General features: G+C 42.1%; 1 protein-coding gene across 3 annotated transcripts in view; it reads right to left on the bottom strand.

Moving 5' to 3' along the window:
* The window catches only part of C1H12orf75 (chromosome 1 C12orf75 homolog), a 28,001-nt gene extending 20,381 nt beyond the window's left edge, over positions 1-7,620 (bottom strand). For all 3 annotated transcript variants that reach the window (XM_071798765.1, XM_071798758.1, XM_071798761.1), the window contains exon 1: positions 7,429-7,620. In XM_071798765.1, coding sequence (XP_071654866.1) covers positions 7,429-7,471 — 43 coding nt within the window. In that variant the 5' untranslated portion in view covers positions 7,472-7,620. The remainder of the gene's footprint in view (positions 1-7,428) is intronic.
* Positions 7,621-16,923: the final 9,303 nt, after the last annotated feature.

Here is a 16,923-nt window from a genome sequence, read left to right as displayed (position 1 = left end):
TGTTTGCTATAAAGTCACCACAAATAACCAAGCAGTTACTCCTGAATGCCTGTTTATTTTAACATTTGACTCAACTGTAGACTCAGCACTACATGTGTAAAATGTTGCTCCATTCTTCCTGCCAGATAAACAAAGTTTTATAAAATAACCAGACAGAACTAATATAAACATAGGGACACAATTCATCCAAAACTCCAGACATCTGAAGAGATCAACCCCCCCTTCATTCATCTTGCTACTTAACAAGAAAAGCAAAAAGACAAAATCTACCACCTGGCTGCATGGTGTCCCTGATTGAATTTTTTTTTGGTGACTCAGATGCTTCTTGCTGTGAGAGGCACATTCACTCAAATACAAACTCTTTCCTGTTCCTCCCAAGTTATTAATGCCATGTTGCTATTGCTGGTATATCATTCAGCTGAGTAACCAGCAAATTATCCCTTCTATTAATTACACAAGCTAGGGTAGACATTAAAAAACCTTTTACTCCTCCTTTTCCTCTCAGCACTTAGCTGGTAAAGGCGATCTGTGTTTACTCTGAAGAAGCTACAGTTGTCAATCCAAAAGATTTTGTGTGTTTGGAGGTAGGTCGGGTTTTCAGCCATGGCACCTCTTTTCTTGCAAAAAACTTTTTTTTCTGTGAAAAATATCCATAAATAGAAAATGTCTTTTGTCTCACTCCGATGTGTAAGAATATGCCTTCTGCATCTTTATTTTAAAGGCAGAGATGAAGAAACAGTCCTGTGAGGCTTTCCAGCACTGTCTGCCTGAATTGATGGCTTGGATGGCAGGAAACATCTCCCTTTACAGCTAACTCTTCAACATAACATCACTCCCAATTTCTATGACTTGACTATCTCTCCTTTTCCCAGCAACAACATAGGCTAGACTTGTACAACACTGTACACATTTCTTTTGTTAGTATAGCTTCCAGAGTCAGCAAAATCTCAGTAGATCTACATGTATCAGCAGAAACTCTTAATTAAGCTGGAGGGAGTACCTCTATGCACAATAAGCTGAGGCCCTCACTTTAAAACTTCATTCTACCAAGCAGCTGAGATGTTTTGGCTCTATAGACATGTGGACATAGTACTACATATAACCCCTCCAAATTAATTGTGTCCAGGTGGAAGGTTGGCATTGCAGCCCTGCATGCAAGCTTGATCTCAGCTGATGTAGACAGACATCTTCTGCTACCAAGGCTAGTCCATCCAGAGTCAGCTCAGTAATGTACCTTCAGGGTACCACCAGCACATCTGGACACAGCCTAGACATCAGCAACACCTCAGACAACCCAGGTTTTGAAAAGCCTAGCTCCACTGTGGTAGTTAGTAATTTTTTTGCCCTCCCTGCCCCCAAAAGAAACTACTCCTGTGTTGTGCCTGTTTGGCACCAGAACCACAACTTTCTCATTTTCTCAACCTAAGCTCACTGCAAACAAACTCAGTTCCTCCAAAAAGGTTTGCAGTCCTTTGTGAAGCCGTTGCCAGCCCTCAGCACTTCGGATCCTCATTTGAAAAACCAATGCCTTCCTTGTGGGAAGTATACTAAAAGTGAAAACTGTTTAACACACAAACTGAAACCTTAGCTGAGTGAAAAGAACTGCGTGCTTACAGTACCACTACATGTCTGTCATGGTTTAACTCGGGCCAGCAATATAACCATGATAGCTGCGTGCTCACTTACAGCCACTTTCCCCCCCCACCCCACTAAATAGGGGAGAGAATTGAAAGGGAAGGGAGAACCTTGGGGATTGAGATAAACATAATTTAACAAAATAACACTAATATACTACTTTTATATATATATATATATATAATGCAAATAGACTATAAAATAAAAAGATACTCAATGCAGTTCCTCAAACTCTGTGCACTGAGCATCCAGTCCCAGGCAACAGCACCTGGTCCCAACAGCCAGTCCCAGGGAAAGAAGAGAGAAAAAAAGCAGAAAGGCCCAGAGGCCTCTGCAAAATGGCAGGATAGCAAAAGGCTGAACTAAAGAAAGTCCTAAGCAGAACTCCCTTGAACAGGTCTCTGTCCTGGCTTCGAGAGAACTAGTCAGAAGATCCCGAGTCTCCTTAAATCTGAAGCATGACACTAACGGGATGGAATACTCATATTGATCAGTCTGGATGTCAGTCAAGCTCTGTCCCATCTCTGCCCCCCTTCCTCACTGCCTCACACCTGTAGGCAGAACTCAGAAACCTTGGCTCTCAGACCAGAACAATTAAACACATTAACTCTGTCCCAGGGTGTTATCTTCTTGTTCTCAAACTAAATCCAAACAATAGCCATGCTAGCTATGAAAAAGAAAGGTTTCTATCTGCATGAAGAAAATTAACTCATTTTCAGTCAAACCAGCACAGTTTCTCAGCGGAGATACTCAACTTGGAGTCAATCACAAGGCACACTTCAATGCCACACTCATGTTCAATGCATTACGGTACACATACATTAGCACTCTGGTGACAGGAGCTGTTCTTCAGGCCCATCAGCTCGGGTTTTGTGTAGAGCTATACAGCTATGAACCTGTGTTTGAGAACAGAGATGTGCCACCAGCATTCACACCTGGCAGCACTTGTTTCCTTTAAATATTAGAGAGGGTACCACTGCTGGGAAAAATAAAATAAAATAAAATAAATATATATATATATATATCTCACTGCAGCATTTTGAAATGCACCTCAAAGGAAAAAAAAATGAGAACTACAAACAAACAGTTTGTTTTCTATTATTTTTATAAGCACAAAGAACCAGGTTATCCTCACTTCCACTGATAGGATTCCATTTATTTCAGTGGTGTTATTTCTCATTTTCACTAGCAAAGTGAAACAAGAGCTTGGTCCAAATTCACCTGAGTACCACTAAAGTGCCCGAAGAGAGATCTGAAAGTATTTCCAGTTCACAAAGCTGATTTCTTCCTGGAATTGTCCTGAGCTTACAAATGAACAAAAACTCATAAGGTCGTCTTCATTAGGGAGCCTGAACACTCCTTATACATAGATATTATTTCACAAGGAACCAAATAACATCTCAGTTTGCACAAACCTGTTTGTTTCCAAAGTCCAATCTGTTCACCCTCACCCCTGTTACTTCACTGACATATTTCTCTAACTCTTCCATGTTTAGTGAGCGACACACTATCTCATAACTACTCAAGTTGCTTCTGCCAGAAGTTCAGCCAAAGAATCTTGTTTACTACTGATTAACAAACAGTGCGTAGCTGCTCCACAGCAGCAACGCTTAGTGCTCTTGTAGTGATGATGGTTTAGATATATGACTTGAGAAAAGCCTCACATATTTGTAAGCTTGTCCATTTTTTCCCCGCTCCATCAGCTTGGCCTAAAAAAAGGCAGCACTTTACACTACAAAGCTTGTCTTTATAGGCTCATGTTGGTTTGGTTTTCCAAAACCTGCCTAACCTCAGCAACAGACTGAAAGGTAGCCAGGAAGCTGCATCCACAAAAAACATGCATTACTGAGCTGTCCTGAATGGCCTCTCTGCTCACACCATCCACACAGTAGGAACATGGGTGCATTTTGACATTTTAGAGCTGCAGGAGGAAAGACGAGTACAGCCTGCAGAATAAATGAGGCCCATTCAGCCAACACCGCTCTGAGCCCAGTGATTACAAAAGAAAAACATTTTGTCTAGAGCAGTGGAGCTCTGGAAAAAAAAAATAAAAACAACAAACAAACAAACAAACAAAAATCCACCATAGCATTTAAACAGTCACAAATAAAGAAGGACAAAAATGTACCCCAAAGCATCTTCCATTCAGCGAGAAGCGGCTTTGCACTTTCAAAACAACAGCAGCTTGTTACTGGCAACCCTGCAGGATTTCAGTAATTGCAAGACAAATGCAAGAGATGGTTGAAAGAAGTTCCTAACAACAGAGGCTACTCCTCTGTGCTGAAAAATGCGTCATGATGGAATACAAAAAACACCAGTATCAGACTTTAGAACAGATTATGAAATAAATTTTTAATGAACAGTTTCCTACAATATTTTCTTGCAAATACTTAAAATTGTTACCAAAAGCAAATTTAAAAATGAAAATTAGACATACATGCATCCAACAGTTTAGATATGAATGAGATTCCTATTGTAGGCTCCTTTCTGGTTTGCTCCACAAGACAGCAATATGGAACCAAATTCTAACATCAATGAGTTTATTCTATTTATAACTCAGTGTAACTGAGGACAGAATTATATCAATTTGCCTCAAATTGATTATTTCTTCAACTCATCAGGTGGCAGTTCTGTACATAGACTTGACCTGATCAAACATTAATTTCAAGAATTATTTGGATTTTAGATAGAATGGCAGAATGTTTTCCTGGCATTCCACCAAACTTGAATTTAATAAATCTGTTTAAACTTGGTGTGAAAGTTCTCTTGCATCATAATTTAGCCGTATTTGAAGCTCTTCACAGACTAACAGCTTCTCTGTGTATTTAAATCAAGGCTAGACTGCCAGCCTCCACTGAGCGCCATAATTTAAGGTTCTGTCATTGCTACCACAATTGATACGGAAAGGAGGAGGCAGTTAAAAATTGTTACTGAAGCAACATTAGAATTAAGGGAAATGCTTTAACTCAGGGAAAAAAAAAAAAGTAAATGAATGTTTAAGGACATATTTTTAAAAGACAAAAAAAGAAGGGCTATTTTGGAGCTTCTAAACCAAGGAAATAACATCAAAGAAGTATATATAAAGGAAGATAACAAAACATTGGGAAAATAGCAATTTGGTAATAAAACTTGCTATGGATAATGGGAAATTAAAAATATAAATATAATCCATAGTTCACATGTAAAATAGCTGAATGATTTAAGAAGGACGCATATACATCAGTTCACTCAGGCAACAGAAGTTGCCATTTCTCAACTGAAGAGACTCTTGCCAGTGCCTGATGCTCTAGAAGGAAAAAAACTCTGAGTTATATTGGTGTTCTGGAGTACTGTACCAGAGACAGAAATGTTATTCTAGATCATGTCTATTAGTTTAGATCGCGCAGAACACACGGCTGATAGCTCCTCTGATGTCATTCTAGCCGGGCAACAGAAGATAACATCATTAGCTGAACTATCATTATATATACATCTGCTTAGGAAAATCGAGTTATGCTAAAAAAGAAATTTTACCAGAGTAAGAAAATGGGGATTAACATAATATGCTTAATGTATTCTGTGAAGTATGCTACAATATTATCCTTAGTCATATAATATGACAGAGAGTGTTACAGGTTAATTATATGTTATGTACCTCTAGCTTTGACATTACTGACTGTAGAATAGTCATAACTTTAGCACTAAAGATGTAGTCATGCTGTGCAAGCCACAAAATTAATTTGTATTTACATGGTGTTCACATCTTTTGGTAAAATATTGACTTGCACTTTCCTTAAAAGCTCTAGGATTTTGATTAAAAAACGGTACATCTTCTCCTTCCCCTACATAAAATCATTTTGCTAAACACACTTTGTAAGGAATGCTAAATGGAAAAAAATAAATAGCAGACATCTGACTTCTTACTTTTATTACCAGTTGTTGTTTTTTATAACACCATAGACTGCAGGGAGCTATTCCTGACTGACAGTGGTGCAAGTGAGAAGAGGACTGGACCTTTCAGACCTGTATTTGCTTTGGAAAGGTTTATCAGGGCAACAGTAATAATTCCATTATACTAATTCGTGTGTTTTACATGGCGTTCTTTTTTACCTGCACTAAGCCATTGAAAATCTGTAGACTATTTCTAAGAGTACGCAAAAGGCTGCAACAAAATGCAAGCTCAAATATGTTATGAATAACAGAACAGGTAAGTTAAACTACCAAAGGGGCCATACCTTCAGTAAAAATCACTTATGAATCTACAAGCCAGAACCTGTTGAAAATAGCTGCCTTTAATGCAACAGTGGACACATTTATTTAAACAAACAAACTTTTAGTTCAACATAGTTCACTGAATACCACTGCTGTCAGAGTTAGTCTATTTGATGTTTACCCATTTGTGTCCTGGTCCAAGTTCCACAGAATGGCCAGAGCAACACTAATCGAGAAACTACCACAAAGGGTCTAACAATCAACTCAAAATTTTCCTCTGAACTCCTCTGATACTTGCTCTGGTGCTTTTACCCAGCAAACAGAAATGGGATGCGAACAAACACCTCCCCAGCAGTACAAAACTACATTTGTCATATACTGGAAAGACTTCAGTCACAACAATGCAGGAATCAACTAATGGGAGAGAATTAATGTGTGCAAACAGGACAGCTCTAATAAGAGTGCTGGAAGTTCAAGCAAATTCATACAGTGCATTCTCTATAGATGAGAGAGGCCTCTGATAGATACAGGATACCTAAAACCTAATTTATAATCATTTCATAGAAATCAAGTAAGCAATAATGGCAGAAAAGCCTCCCTTTCCCCTGTGAGTGCCAAGTGCAGTGTTTAGTGGGCAAACCAGCAACACACCACACCAACAGACACACATACATACAATTCAGAAAAGGTATCTCCACTGACACTCAAAGATATGCTCTGTTCTTCAAACTGGGACTAGCACCATCCGAGGCACCACTGAAGCTCTGGACAAAGTTAAGTCAAAATGGTAAGAGATGGAGACACAGTAGTTCTAACTGGTCCAGTCAGTATTTTGCTGCAGATTTTCAAGAGGCTATGAAGCTTACAAGTGCATCCAAGAGACTTCATACAGGTGCTGAAACAGGTGGCAATGTTTGCCAAGTGCAGTTATGATGAAAAATTATTGAGAAATGCTCATATTTGTAATTATATGGTGAAGGTCCACTTATCCATTTCCATATACTTTCCTTTTTTGCAGAGGCTGGAGGGAGAAAGAGCACAACAGCACCATCCTCCCAGATCTTATCTCTTTTGGAAACAACGGTGAACAAACAAGGGAGCCCAGCCAGCCGTACACATTAACATGCAAGAGATCTCAATCTTGGAATATCCTCCAACTTCTCCAAGCAAGTAGAAGAGAAGAAGTAGCAGAAATTCATTTCAGAAGTGGCATTCGTGGCCTTATAGGGAAGAGCTTACACCCCCGACAGGATCCTTACGTCCAGCTCCTGAGCTCGCCGTGCCTAGGACAGCTACTGTTAGAGGCGGCGATCCTAACGCCGAGCCGGACACCAGAGGGTGACCCCGGGGGCCACATCACCCTCTCTCCCCTGGCCAAGCTTCAATAAAGGAAGATGCTCTTGCAGGAGCGCGGGCAGCGCTGCTCGAACGGGCATCCTCCAAACTGGGGGAGGGATGCAGCCCCGCCAGGAGGGTTTGAGGGTGAGTGTGTGCCCGCTGCCGCAGCCCCCGGCAGGGCTGCCCGCGCGGATGCAGGCACCGCCGCGCACCCGGCCCCCGCCGCCCTCCCGCGCAGTTCCTCCGCCGCCGCCACCTCCCTACCTCGCCCTCCTGCGCCGCTGGCCGTGGAGTTCCCGCAGCCCATGGGCGCTGCCCTGCCCGGCGCTGCGCCCGGCCGTGCGGAGCCGACCGGTGCGGAGCGGCGACGGGAGGCAGGCAGCGGCGGGCGGAGCCGGGTGGGAGATAAAGCCGCGGGGACCCCTCCTTCCTCCTCCTCTTCCTCCTCCTTCTCTCCACACCCATCGCCCGGGAAACCGCCGGCCCCGAGCGCCGCCGCCCGGCCCCTCGCTGCACCCCCCCGGCCCTCCCCGGGGAAACACACCCCCTGCCTTGCCGGGCTTCACCATAGTCCCCGCGGCTGGAGCTGTTAAATCGGAGATAAGGCTGAACACAGGCATAAGCCTGCAGGACCCCCAACGATCCTCACAGGACAGGGAGGACGCCCCTTGTCTCATGCGTTTCACGACAACTTTGGGACACCGCGGGGCAAACGCGTGTAACCCCAGGTCCGGGCTGCGAACCCTGCATCTCCTTCTCTGCAGACATTTAAAACCCGCCTAGACACCTTCCTGTGTAACTTCACGTAGGTGTTCCTGCTCCGGCGGGGGGATTGGACTAGATGATCTTTCGAGGTCCCTTCCAAACCCTAACATTCTGTGATTCTGTGATCTGCCGTCAATAACATCCAGTTTGCTATTGTAAGCAAAAATTTATTGGTTGCTTTCAGTATTTCTCTTCTTAAGAGAATCATAGAATCATTTTGGTTGGAAGAGACCCTTAAGAGAAACATCAGGTTCACACTGAAGACCCACTGGGTTGATAAGAGCTACAGATTTGCTCTTTTATTTATATCAACCGCACTAAGAATTGTGCAAGATGAGTTTACAAAGTCTGCAAGCAATCTTTCTTTTTATTCAAAATTTGTATCGTTCCCCAAACAGAATGTGACTTAATTTCTGCTAACCAGAACCCTTCCAAACATTGATAGTTTAGTCTTGCTCAGTCCTCTCAGATGACCAGGGAGCTGAAACCCAATGGATGCAACTGGACACAACTTCAAATTCTCTAGCTAGATAGAAATTACTGCTACAACAAATCTGTTTAAGGGCTCAGGTAGACGTTTTAGGGGTGTCATGTAAACACCAGTATGAGCATCATGTATGCACATGACCGATAACTGTCTTTACTACAAAAGAACCAGATATAAAATGATGCTGCCTGATCTTTCAGTCTGTTTGGAGAAGGGAAAGACAGACATCACAGTTCTACTACAGACTTCCCAAAAAGCACATATTAAAAACAAGCAGCTCCATAAGCAGCAGAATCAATAATGTCTAGTCTCCTATGGATTTGTGGCCTGTGGAGGCACACCTGCATGGGCTTACAGATGTCTAACCAGCAGTGAGCACATATCAGAGCAGGGTGGGCATTTGTTAGATCTCCCACCTCTGTCTAGCCACCTATTTTGATGACATTTGTAGAAAGTCAGTATTTTCAGGGTGTTTGTCTATACCTTCCTGATAAATTGCCTGAACCTGAATAATCAGCTCAAAATTTAATAAGGCAGGGCTGACGGGCACACATGCATGGCCACACACCTCCTTCACCACCACCAGCCCCCTCCACACACAGGCAGCATGACTGCATGCATTTTGCTTCAGAAGAAAAGTCTCACAAAGGTTCACAGCCACATCTTTTTGATAGCAAAGTTTCTGAAAATTGCAGATAGAAAAATAAATCCTCAGGCTGAGCTTTCAAGTGCCAAGCATCAGCCCAAAGTGAATTTTTAACAGCAGAGTTAAGAAGGAAGAAAGGGTGCTAGCAAAGCAAGGTGGAAAGACAAGATGCTTAAGATCCTATACGGTTTTCTAATACAAAACCAAATGAAAAATTCCAGGAACACACACTGATCATAGACTTGCCACAATGTGGAATAATCTGTGAACGTGGTTTTAATATATAATTTACCTGGGAGGAAGCAGTTGTGGTGAGCACAGAAACAGAGCCATCTCCTCACATATTAGAAGAGGCAGCTGGGGAGCCAAAAACCTCTGGAGATGCCTTCACATGGAGCCGTGACCCTGGCCACAAGGAGAAGAACTGGTTGAGAAACCTGCAGTAGCGGTACAGATAACAGAAAGATGCTGTCACTTCCTTCCAAACACTGTCACTCGCCTTACAAAGTTCAGGGTGTCATACACAAGCTGAGCACCCTGTGTGCACAAACTAAGGGCTGTACTGAATTCAATAAGGTAAGAAACATCCAGCACACCCATCCAAAGCTGCAGCTAGTAGCAGTTCCAGGGGACTTAGCACAAAGGGAATGTGATATATTTCACTATATACTGTCTGGTATTGTAGTGAGTCAGCCCCTCTGAACCTTTTAAAAGAAGGGCCCTGAGGCAAACTTTCTCTTTTGGCAGCTGTATTGCAGGTGCCTCCTATTTCAAATGGGAAGAACTGCTTTAGTTTCAACTTCACCTGTGTTCTACACGAACCGAGCATTTCACTTTATTACTGAAAATCACTGACAGCAAAGCTCAGTTTCACAAGCAAGTTAATTAAACAAATGCTTTGCATTAAAAGAATGGAGCCCTCAGAGCAGCATGTTCCCTGCTCTTAGTGTCTGCCGTCATGCACTCTGTGTAGTCCATCTCCTCTGAGGAAGATTGAGAGATGTATGGATGTGAGATTCTGTAAGTATTTCAGAAGGCGTAATGAGAAAGGACTTTGTTATTTTTTCCCCTAAATCAACCATCTAAAATTCTCCCAGCTGGGAAAACAGGTTAGTAAACTGGATTATCCAAATCTGGAATTCCAGAGATTTTCTTCTTTCGGGCATTTTTGCTAATCTGAGTGTCTGAAATCCAAACAATCTGTCTGTCTAGCTGGTACGCAGGTCTATGGAGAAGTATTTTTAAATCCCATAGTTACTTCTGAGTATTAGGAAACAGCCCTTATTTGTACAAGAATATGTACTTTCCCAAATTCTTTTTATCTAAGCATCCATATGGAAACCTTATTCACACTTGATTTTTTCTAACAAAATGCTTGCTTCCAAAGGTTTGTATGTCACCTCATGCAAGTACAGAAAAAATACAGTGCTAATTACCATATTTCTTTTGAAGAATTCTTTCAGGCATGGATGTTCCCAAAACCACAAGTGTCCTGAAAATAAAATGTCAGTTCTCCATCAGTAGTTAGCATCCTGAGATTAATTTTTTCCTAATCAAATTTACAACACGATGAAACTTTCCCCCTGTAAGAGTTGCACTACAAATCAGTTATCAGACCTCAATAACACAACTACCTTGCCCATGGTGCATTCTCACTTCCAGTGTTTTCAAGTTCAAATTCCAGGGTTTGCAGGCTACCATGTACTATGTTTTATCCTGGATAGTTTCACAGTCTTGCTACAGTGCTGCAGTTTTATAGCTAGCAACTGGGGTTAGTAGTTTTCACTGACTTGTTCAAATATTAGAGTACTGCATAGATGGTGGTTGTGATAATTTAGCTACCAAAGGTCAGCCAGTTTCATCCCAGCTTCCCTGTAAGCCTGCAAGGATCACTCTGCTTGAAAAATCCAGTAGTCCAAGCCCCAGTTTACCATGGACAAAAGCATTCTTGGGTCAATTCGGGTTGTTTACTTTTCCATGTCAGTAAACAAAGCTCAGTGTATCAAAATTTTAAATTCTTTTCCTGAAAATAAAGGGGGGAAAAAATAGAGTAAAAACTACTGTGATCCTACAACCAACTAAGATGCCCACTACATGGCAATAGGAAATGCTTCAGAATTTTGTATACAGAGAAGGTCTCTTCATTGATTTAAACATTTTCTGAAAAACTGTTGCATTCTTAACAAAAAGTGTTAACAAATTTGTTTTGGGGAACAGAAGCCAAATGACAATTCTAACAAAAGCCACAGACCACCAAAAGGAAACAAAACAAAAACCCACAAACAAACAAAACTACAATCCCCTCTGTTTCTATAGTATTTCTTAGTAAGGCTTGTATTATGACATCCCTTGATGATCACACCAGTCTGGCCCCAACTGTGCAAAATATCATCTGAACACGTAATGAATTTCCATCTTTGCTGGCAGATAGAAAAACAAGAAATAGCTGATGGGTGAGATAACAGATAAGCCAATGTAGAAAGCAGTGGGATAGGATTACTATTAAAAAAAAAAAAAAGTGCCAAAAAACCCTGTATCAGGTCAAAGCAAATATGCACCTTTCTCAGGATCCTGTCTGATAGCAGCTGAAAGAACAGACGAAACCCATATGATATGTTCCCCTCCAAACTCTCCCATCTTCCAGCATTTGCAGTTAAGAGTCTTCCTTCGATAGATACTGTTGCTCTGTATTTAGCAACCCTTAATGCATTTCTCTTCTGTGGCCTGTCCTATCCACCCTTGAACCCACGTAAGCCCCTGGCACCCAAACCATCCTGTGTTTCACTTCTTAGCCACGTGTGATTTGAAGAACCCCCTTTTGTTTGCTTTGAGCCTGGCTCCTGCCTGCTTCAGCTGTTGATGGTTTGTTTCTTGTACCAGGATAAACATTGAAGAATCAATTCCCCGCTCCATGCCATTCATGATTTTTGTTCTTCAGAGTAGAATAAACAGCAAGAATCAATATGCCACATCCCCTATACTAATATTTAGTAAGCAACAGCGATGGTAAGCTGTCATTTTCTGGCAGCTGTATCAATAGGTAGTTAAAATACTTTGAAAGAGATTCTCTCTGAAAGGATTTTTAAAAACTCATTCTACAGACCAAATTCTGTTCTCAATACCAAGCTTGTACATGAAGCAGTGCAGGGACCCTGCACAGCAAGAGCAGCCAAACTGCTCTGCCCATCACAGACTTCTTGTAACCCATGCAGCACGTCCCCCCATTGCACTCCTCGTTAGCAAAGAGAAAATGTGGATAAAGAGCTTTCTACACAATTTCCATCTTTTCCTTTTTCTGTCTGCCTGGGATACCCTCGCTCTCCATAGGAACTTCTTGGCAGCAACCCCACGCTTGTCTGAGCCCTGAGCTGCTGTTCTTTCCTCACCCTGAGTCCACCACCGTAGCGAGCAGCCCACAGATGGGCCAGATACCAACTACCAGCCAGCCTTAAAGATGATGAGTCCTTCTATTTAAAAAAAAGTTGAATGTGTTGGTTATAATGGTTTGTGGGAGCTGACTTTAAAAAATATCATGTAAACTCCTTGTTTTAAAGAAAAAGAGTATTTGCCAAGACCGTGGGTTTTTTTTTCTTCCTAAGGTCAGAAGATTTTCATTCATCTATCTGTTCCTGCGCTCATGGAAGTCACAAATAAAATTCTCATTATTGGGCCAAATCAGACAAGGATTGGGACAAAATCAGTGACATCCACGAAACTGCAGCATCCCCTAAAACACTTGGCAAGAAATGAACAAGGAACCCACTAGTCATCTAGGGAGAAATGCAAGCATGTCACTAAGTAGAGGCCAAATAAGCACCAGTGAAACGTGAATATTCTGTTAGTGGATATGCCAGCTTTACAAAACATCCCACCCACAAATCTCTGGCAGAATAAATAGTAATTAATTTTGCAAGAATTCTTTTTGAATGTAATTATTGTGCACAAACATTAAATTCCCTTTGTTTTCAAAAGCTACTAGTCCAGGGCATATGATTTTTAGCTGATCAGAAGGTAGAAATAGAGTTCAGGAGTAAAACTTCCAAAGGTAAGTTCACATGGAAGAAATAAGTCATAATTCAACATTAGTGTGTTCACATCAGTGTCATGTGCTTCACTTCAGGCATATGCTTAATCCCCACCCATTTGTATTTAACACACACTTGCACCATCTGGTAAGCCTAAACTAGTACTCAAGCAGTGTAAGATAACCTTATCTACAGCCCTGAAAGAAAACCCTCCTTGCCTCAGAAATGCATATAAGAAAAGGCAGGTGTCTCAGGAGATGGTCCTCTGCACCAGGTACCGGTCTGTCTTATGGAGCCCGACACTTTTATTTCAAGAGAGGCCCTTCTGCACACAAGGCTCTTATTTGCTTAGTATCATGGGAAGATGGTATCCCTGCTTTAATTTCTTTTCATTTTCATGCACTTTTTCAGATGTAAATTCTTCCTCTGTTGTTGACGGAGATTTCCATTACAGCTTCCCACACATAGTAAGGCTTTTGCCTTATATTGGTAATGAAGCCAAACAGCAGTCGCTGCCTTGTTTTTGTATGCAGTGTGCCCGCAGATTGCAGAAACAGGAGACACATCCTCATGATGAAAAATGTCCTTATGGAATCTGCTTATTTGTCCACCTCTGCTCAATTAACACCTTAACTTTTGAAAGCTTAGGCTGACTAAAATTTGCCAGTACTTTTACAGTGGCAATATATAAGTCATACTGGGTGAGACTTTCATAACTTGCACATACCATTTCACTGAAAAATTGGAATTCTGCTTCAGCAAATACTAACCAGGTAAAAAAGGGAAAACTCTCTGTCCATCAAAACAGCACCTTTTAAATATGCATTTTAAAACAGAATGCTAACCATTTTGATTAATTGAAACTTTTGTCATATTAGGCACATGGTAAACAGAAGTTGTTCATACAATTAGCAACAGGGAAGCAGTGTGTGTTAGCATATTCAAAAAAGACACCCACATATGCCAATTATATTATTTTGCATTGACTGACAAAGAGCAAAAGTATGTTTTTAACACTGAATTTTAATCAGAATGTGATTTTTGACAGATAAAATAGTAGTAATTTTTAAGCACTTGGGGAAGGGTTTTGTATACATAATTTGAAAAATTTGTAAGAGCAGAGTATTTGTACACATGAAACAAAACAAACCATAAGCAATCAGTATGTGTAGTTACACGATGTTCTCATAGGTACATCCTTTCAGCACCTACATAAAGGTGACAATCTCCTCTCACTTAGATTAATAAAGATGAAGCAATAACATGGAGTCAGCTTCTGGATCCACAAGTAGAGGCAAATGATAGGGAGACAAAGGATGGATGGAGCTCAGGAATATCTGCATTAAACACTTTATGTAGTTTCATTCATTCCACATTTGACAACATAATGGAGGCAATGCACCAAAAGCCAAGACCAGCTGTTCCTCAATATATCCCTGGACTTACTCCCAAAACACTAGTATTTTGTTTACTAGTATTTGCATCTGTTAACGTGTCCAAAAATCATGACTTGGGGCTCTTAAAATGCATGGGATTGCATTAAAATTATGAACTTAGCTTAAAACAATAGCCGTGAAGATTTACTACTTGGATTTCTGATTAGTGAGTGTTTAGGTTTTGAGGACATGTACTTGCCCTTTCCTCCACAATGATAAGGACTAGTCCTTTTCCAGCAACCCCCAAATCTCTCTCATCTTGTAACAAGAAGCACATGTCGCTCAGGGAAGTGATGATGGGGAGATGACAGCACCAGTAGCCCCTCACAGCAAACTTGCGACGTGACGAAACCAGGCATGCCAGCAGCACTGATCCAAATGTACAACAGAGTAAAAAAGAAGAGATCTGGACTAAGACTTAACAATACTAACAGTACTGAACATTGCTCCACTTGGCAACGCCAGGACACAGCGTAATTCAAATGTAACAAGAGCTCTGAAGTACTGTACGCACAAGCAGTTTTGTTCAGGCAAAGGCTGAAAAACACTGCAGACTTTTGTCATAGATTTCTTTCAAAGCAAATAAGTTAGTTTAAATGCTGACGAGAACGTTTTCCATTTCATTATTACTCATGTTCTCCCAGCCGTGGGTATGCATTGCTGCTCTGCCTGGGGCTTTTATCTTTTTGCTATTTCACACAGGTTTGATTTGAGAGGGTAAAAAACTAATTAGGAATCATTGGTCTCCTCTAAGAAAAACTGATGTATATTATTAGGTCCTATTGACTCTGTCTGCTGTACATGTTGTCTGCATGCTTCACAGTTTCCACAAAGACAGATGCTTGCTGACTTAGGATCTTGTCAGCACTTATGTTTACAGAGTATTTAAAGATAATGGCTGTACGTGACCCTCGAACTAAATGTTCTGATTTTAAAAAGTGAAAGAAAAACAAAGATAAGCAATGTGTTACCATAAATGAACTTGAAAGAACTGGAAAACTATGTACTGATCCAGCCAACATTTATACGCCTGATTAATCTCCAGGAATCTGACAGGCTAAACACAGGTTTCCATGTTTGCAGGACTGAAGTCGGGTAGTCAGGTGCACAGGTAATATACAGCAGTCACAGGTGTCACAAAACACCTGCCTGCATTGCAAATCTCACAGTAGAAAGCAAAAGGGCATTGCAGCTTCTCCGCTGCAAGGCAGACTCTGGAGACATTGATGTGAGGTGCTCAAACACTCACGTAAGGTGGGCAGTTTGTAGCCAGCCAGCTGCCTGCGGCCTGGTGAGATAATTCATCTGGCTTGTACCTTGCTCACAGTGGCCTTTAGCCTGGGAAAAAAAATGAGAGAGGTTTGCCAACTGGAAGAATTATTTTGCTAGCAGCAGCAGCCTGGCCCTGCTGCCAGCTCTCCTGGGGCCGTGCTCCACAGCCTTCCCAGGGGCTGTGCTCTTACCCCTGCTGTAAAACCAGCACATCTCTGACACAACAGTCGAAAAGCTACAATGCTACAAAACAAGATGTGGCTCGCAATCTCCACTACAATAATTTAGCTCTGCTCCTGTCGTACACCTGACTGGTCCCCACAAAAGCAAGACACCAGCACGCCAGGGTGACGATCCTGCCACCAGCACCAGTGCTGGATGGAGCGGTTCAGGGCACACGCTGCGCAATTCTGGCTTTTTGGCAAGCCCTGCACTCGCTACAGTACGTCCAGTCATATGACAGCAAAATGTTTCCAGCATTTGGTTTTCTCTAAACAGCAGAACTCCTAAGTGGCCGTCACAGGAAGAAAAACTGGAAGCAGCTGATCTCACGAAGCTGGAAGCACCCAAGCACCGTGGAGGAACATACACAGACCTCGGTGAGAGGGTTCCTGCTGAGGTAGACTGGAGGTGCCAAAACCCTCTACCCAGGCAGCAATGCAGCAGCGTATTTTCCTGGTACACCAGCCCTTGCTTGTGTACGCAGGTACATGGCAGCCGTGGCAGCCTGCCCGGAGGAGCCACTCCCCTTCATGAAACACAGAGACTGTGAGATCAGTGCCAATGCCGGCACTGCCTAGAGTTTCCTTATTGCCTCTGCCTCATCCCCTGTTTTTTATGCTGTTTCTCTAAAAACACAAAAGGACATTCTGTTGAACTAGCACGTCCTGCTCTGATTTTGCCTTGGGCAGCACAGGTGGGCTCTGCTCAAGGGGGAAGCAGCCAGGAGAGCTCTTTGAGGCCTCTGATGGTCTCCATCAGCCTCAGCGATGGACCAGGACCCCCTTGTGCCACTCAGAACAAAAAGAGCCCAAATACCAAGCAGGAAAGCCAAAACGGACAGAATAACCCTGAGGTATAGGGAAAAACTTGTGTGTTACCCACACTTGTGTGTTACCCAGACTGCTA

This window comes from Patagioenas fasciata, chromosome 1 (genome assembly GCF_037038585.1).
Source record: "Patagioenas fasciata isolate bPatFas1 chromosome 1, bPatFas1.hap1, whole genome shotgun sequence".
Taxonomy (NCBI): Eukaryota; Metazoa; Chordata; class Aves; order Columbiformes; family Columbidae; genus Patagioenas; species Patagioenas fasciata.
The sequence above is the reverse complement of the archived record's forward strand: the minus strand, read 5'-3'. Positions and strand labels throughout refer to the sequence as shown.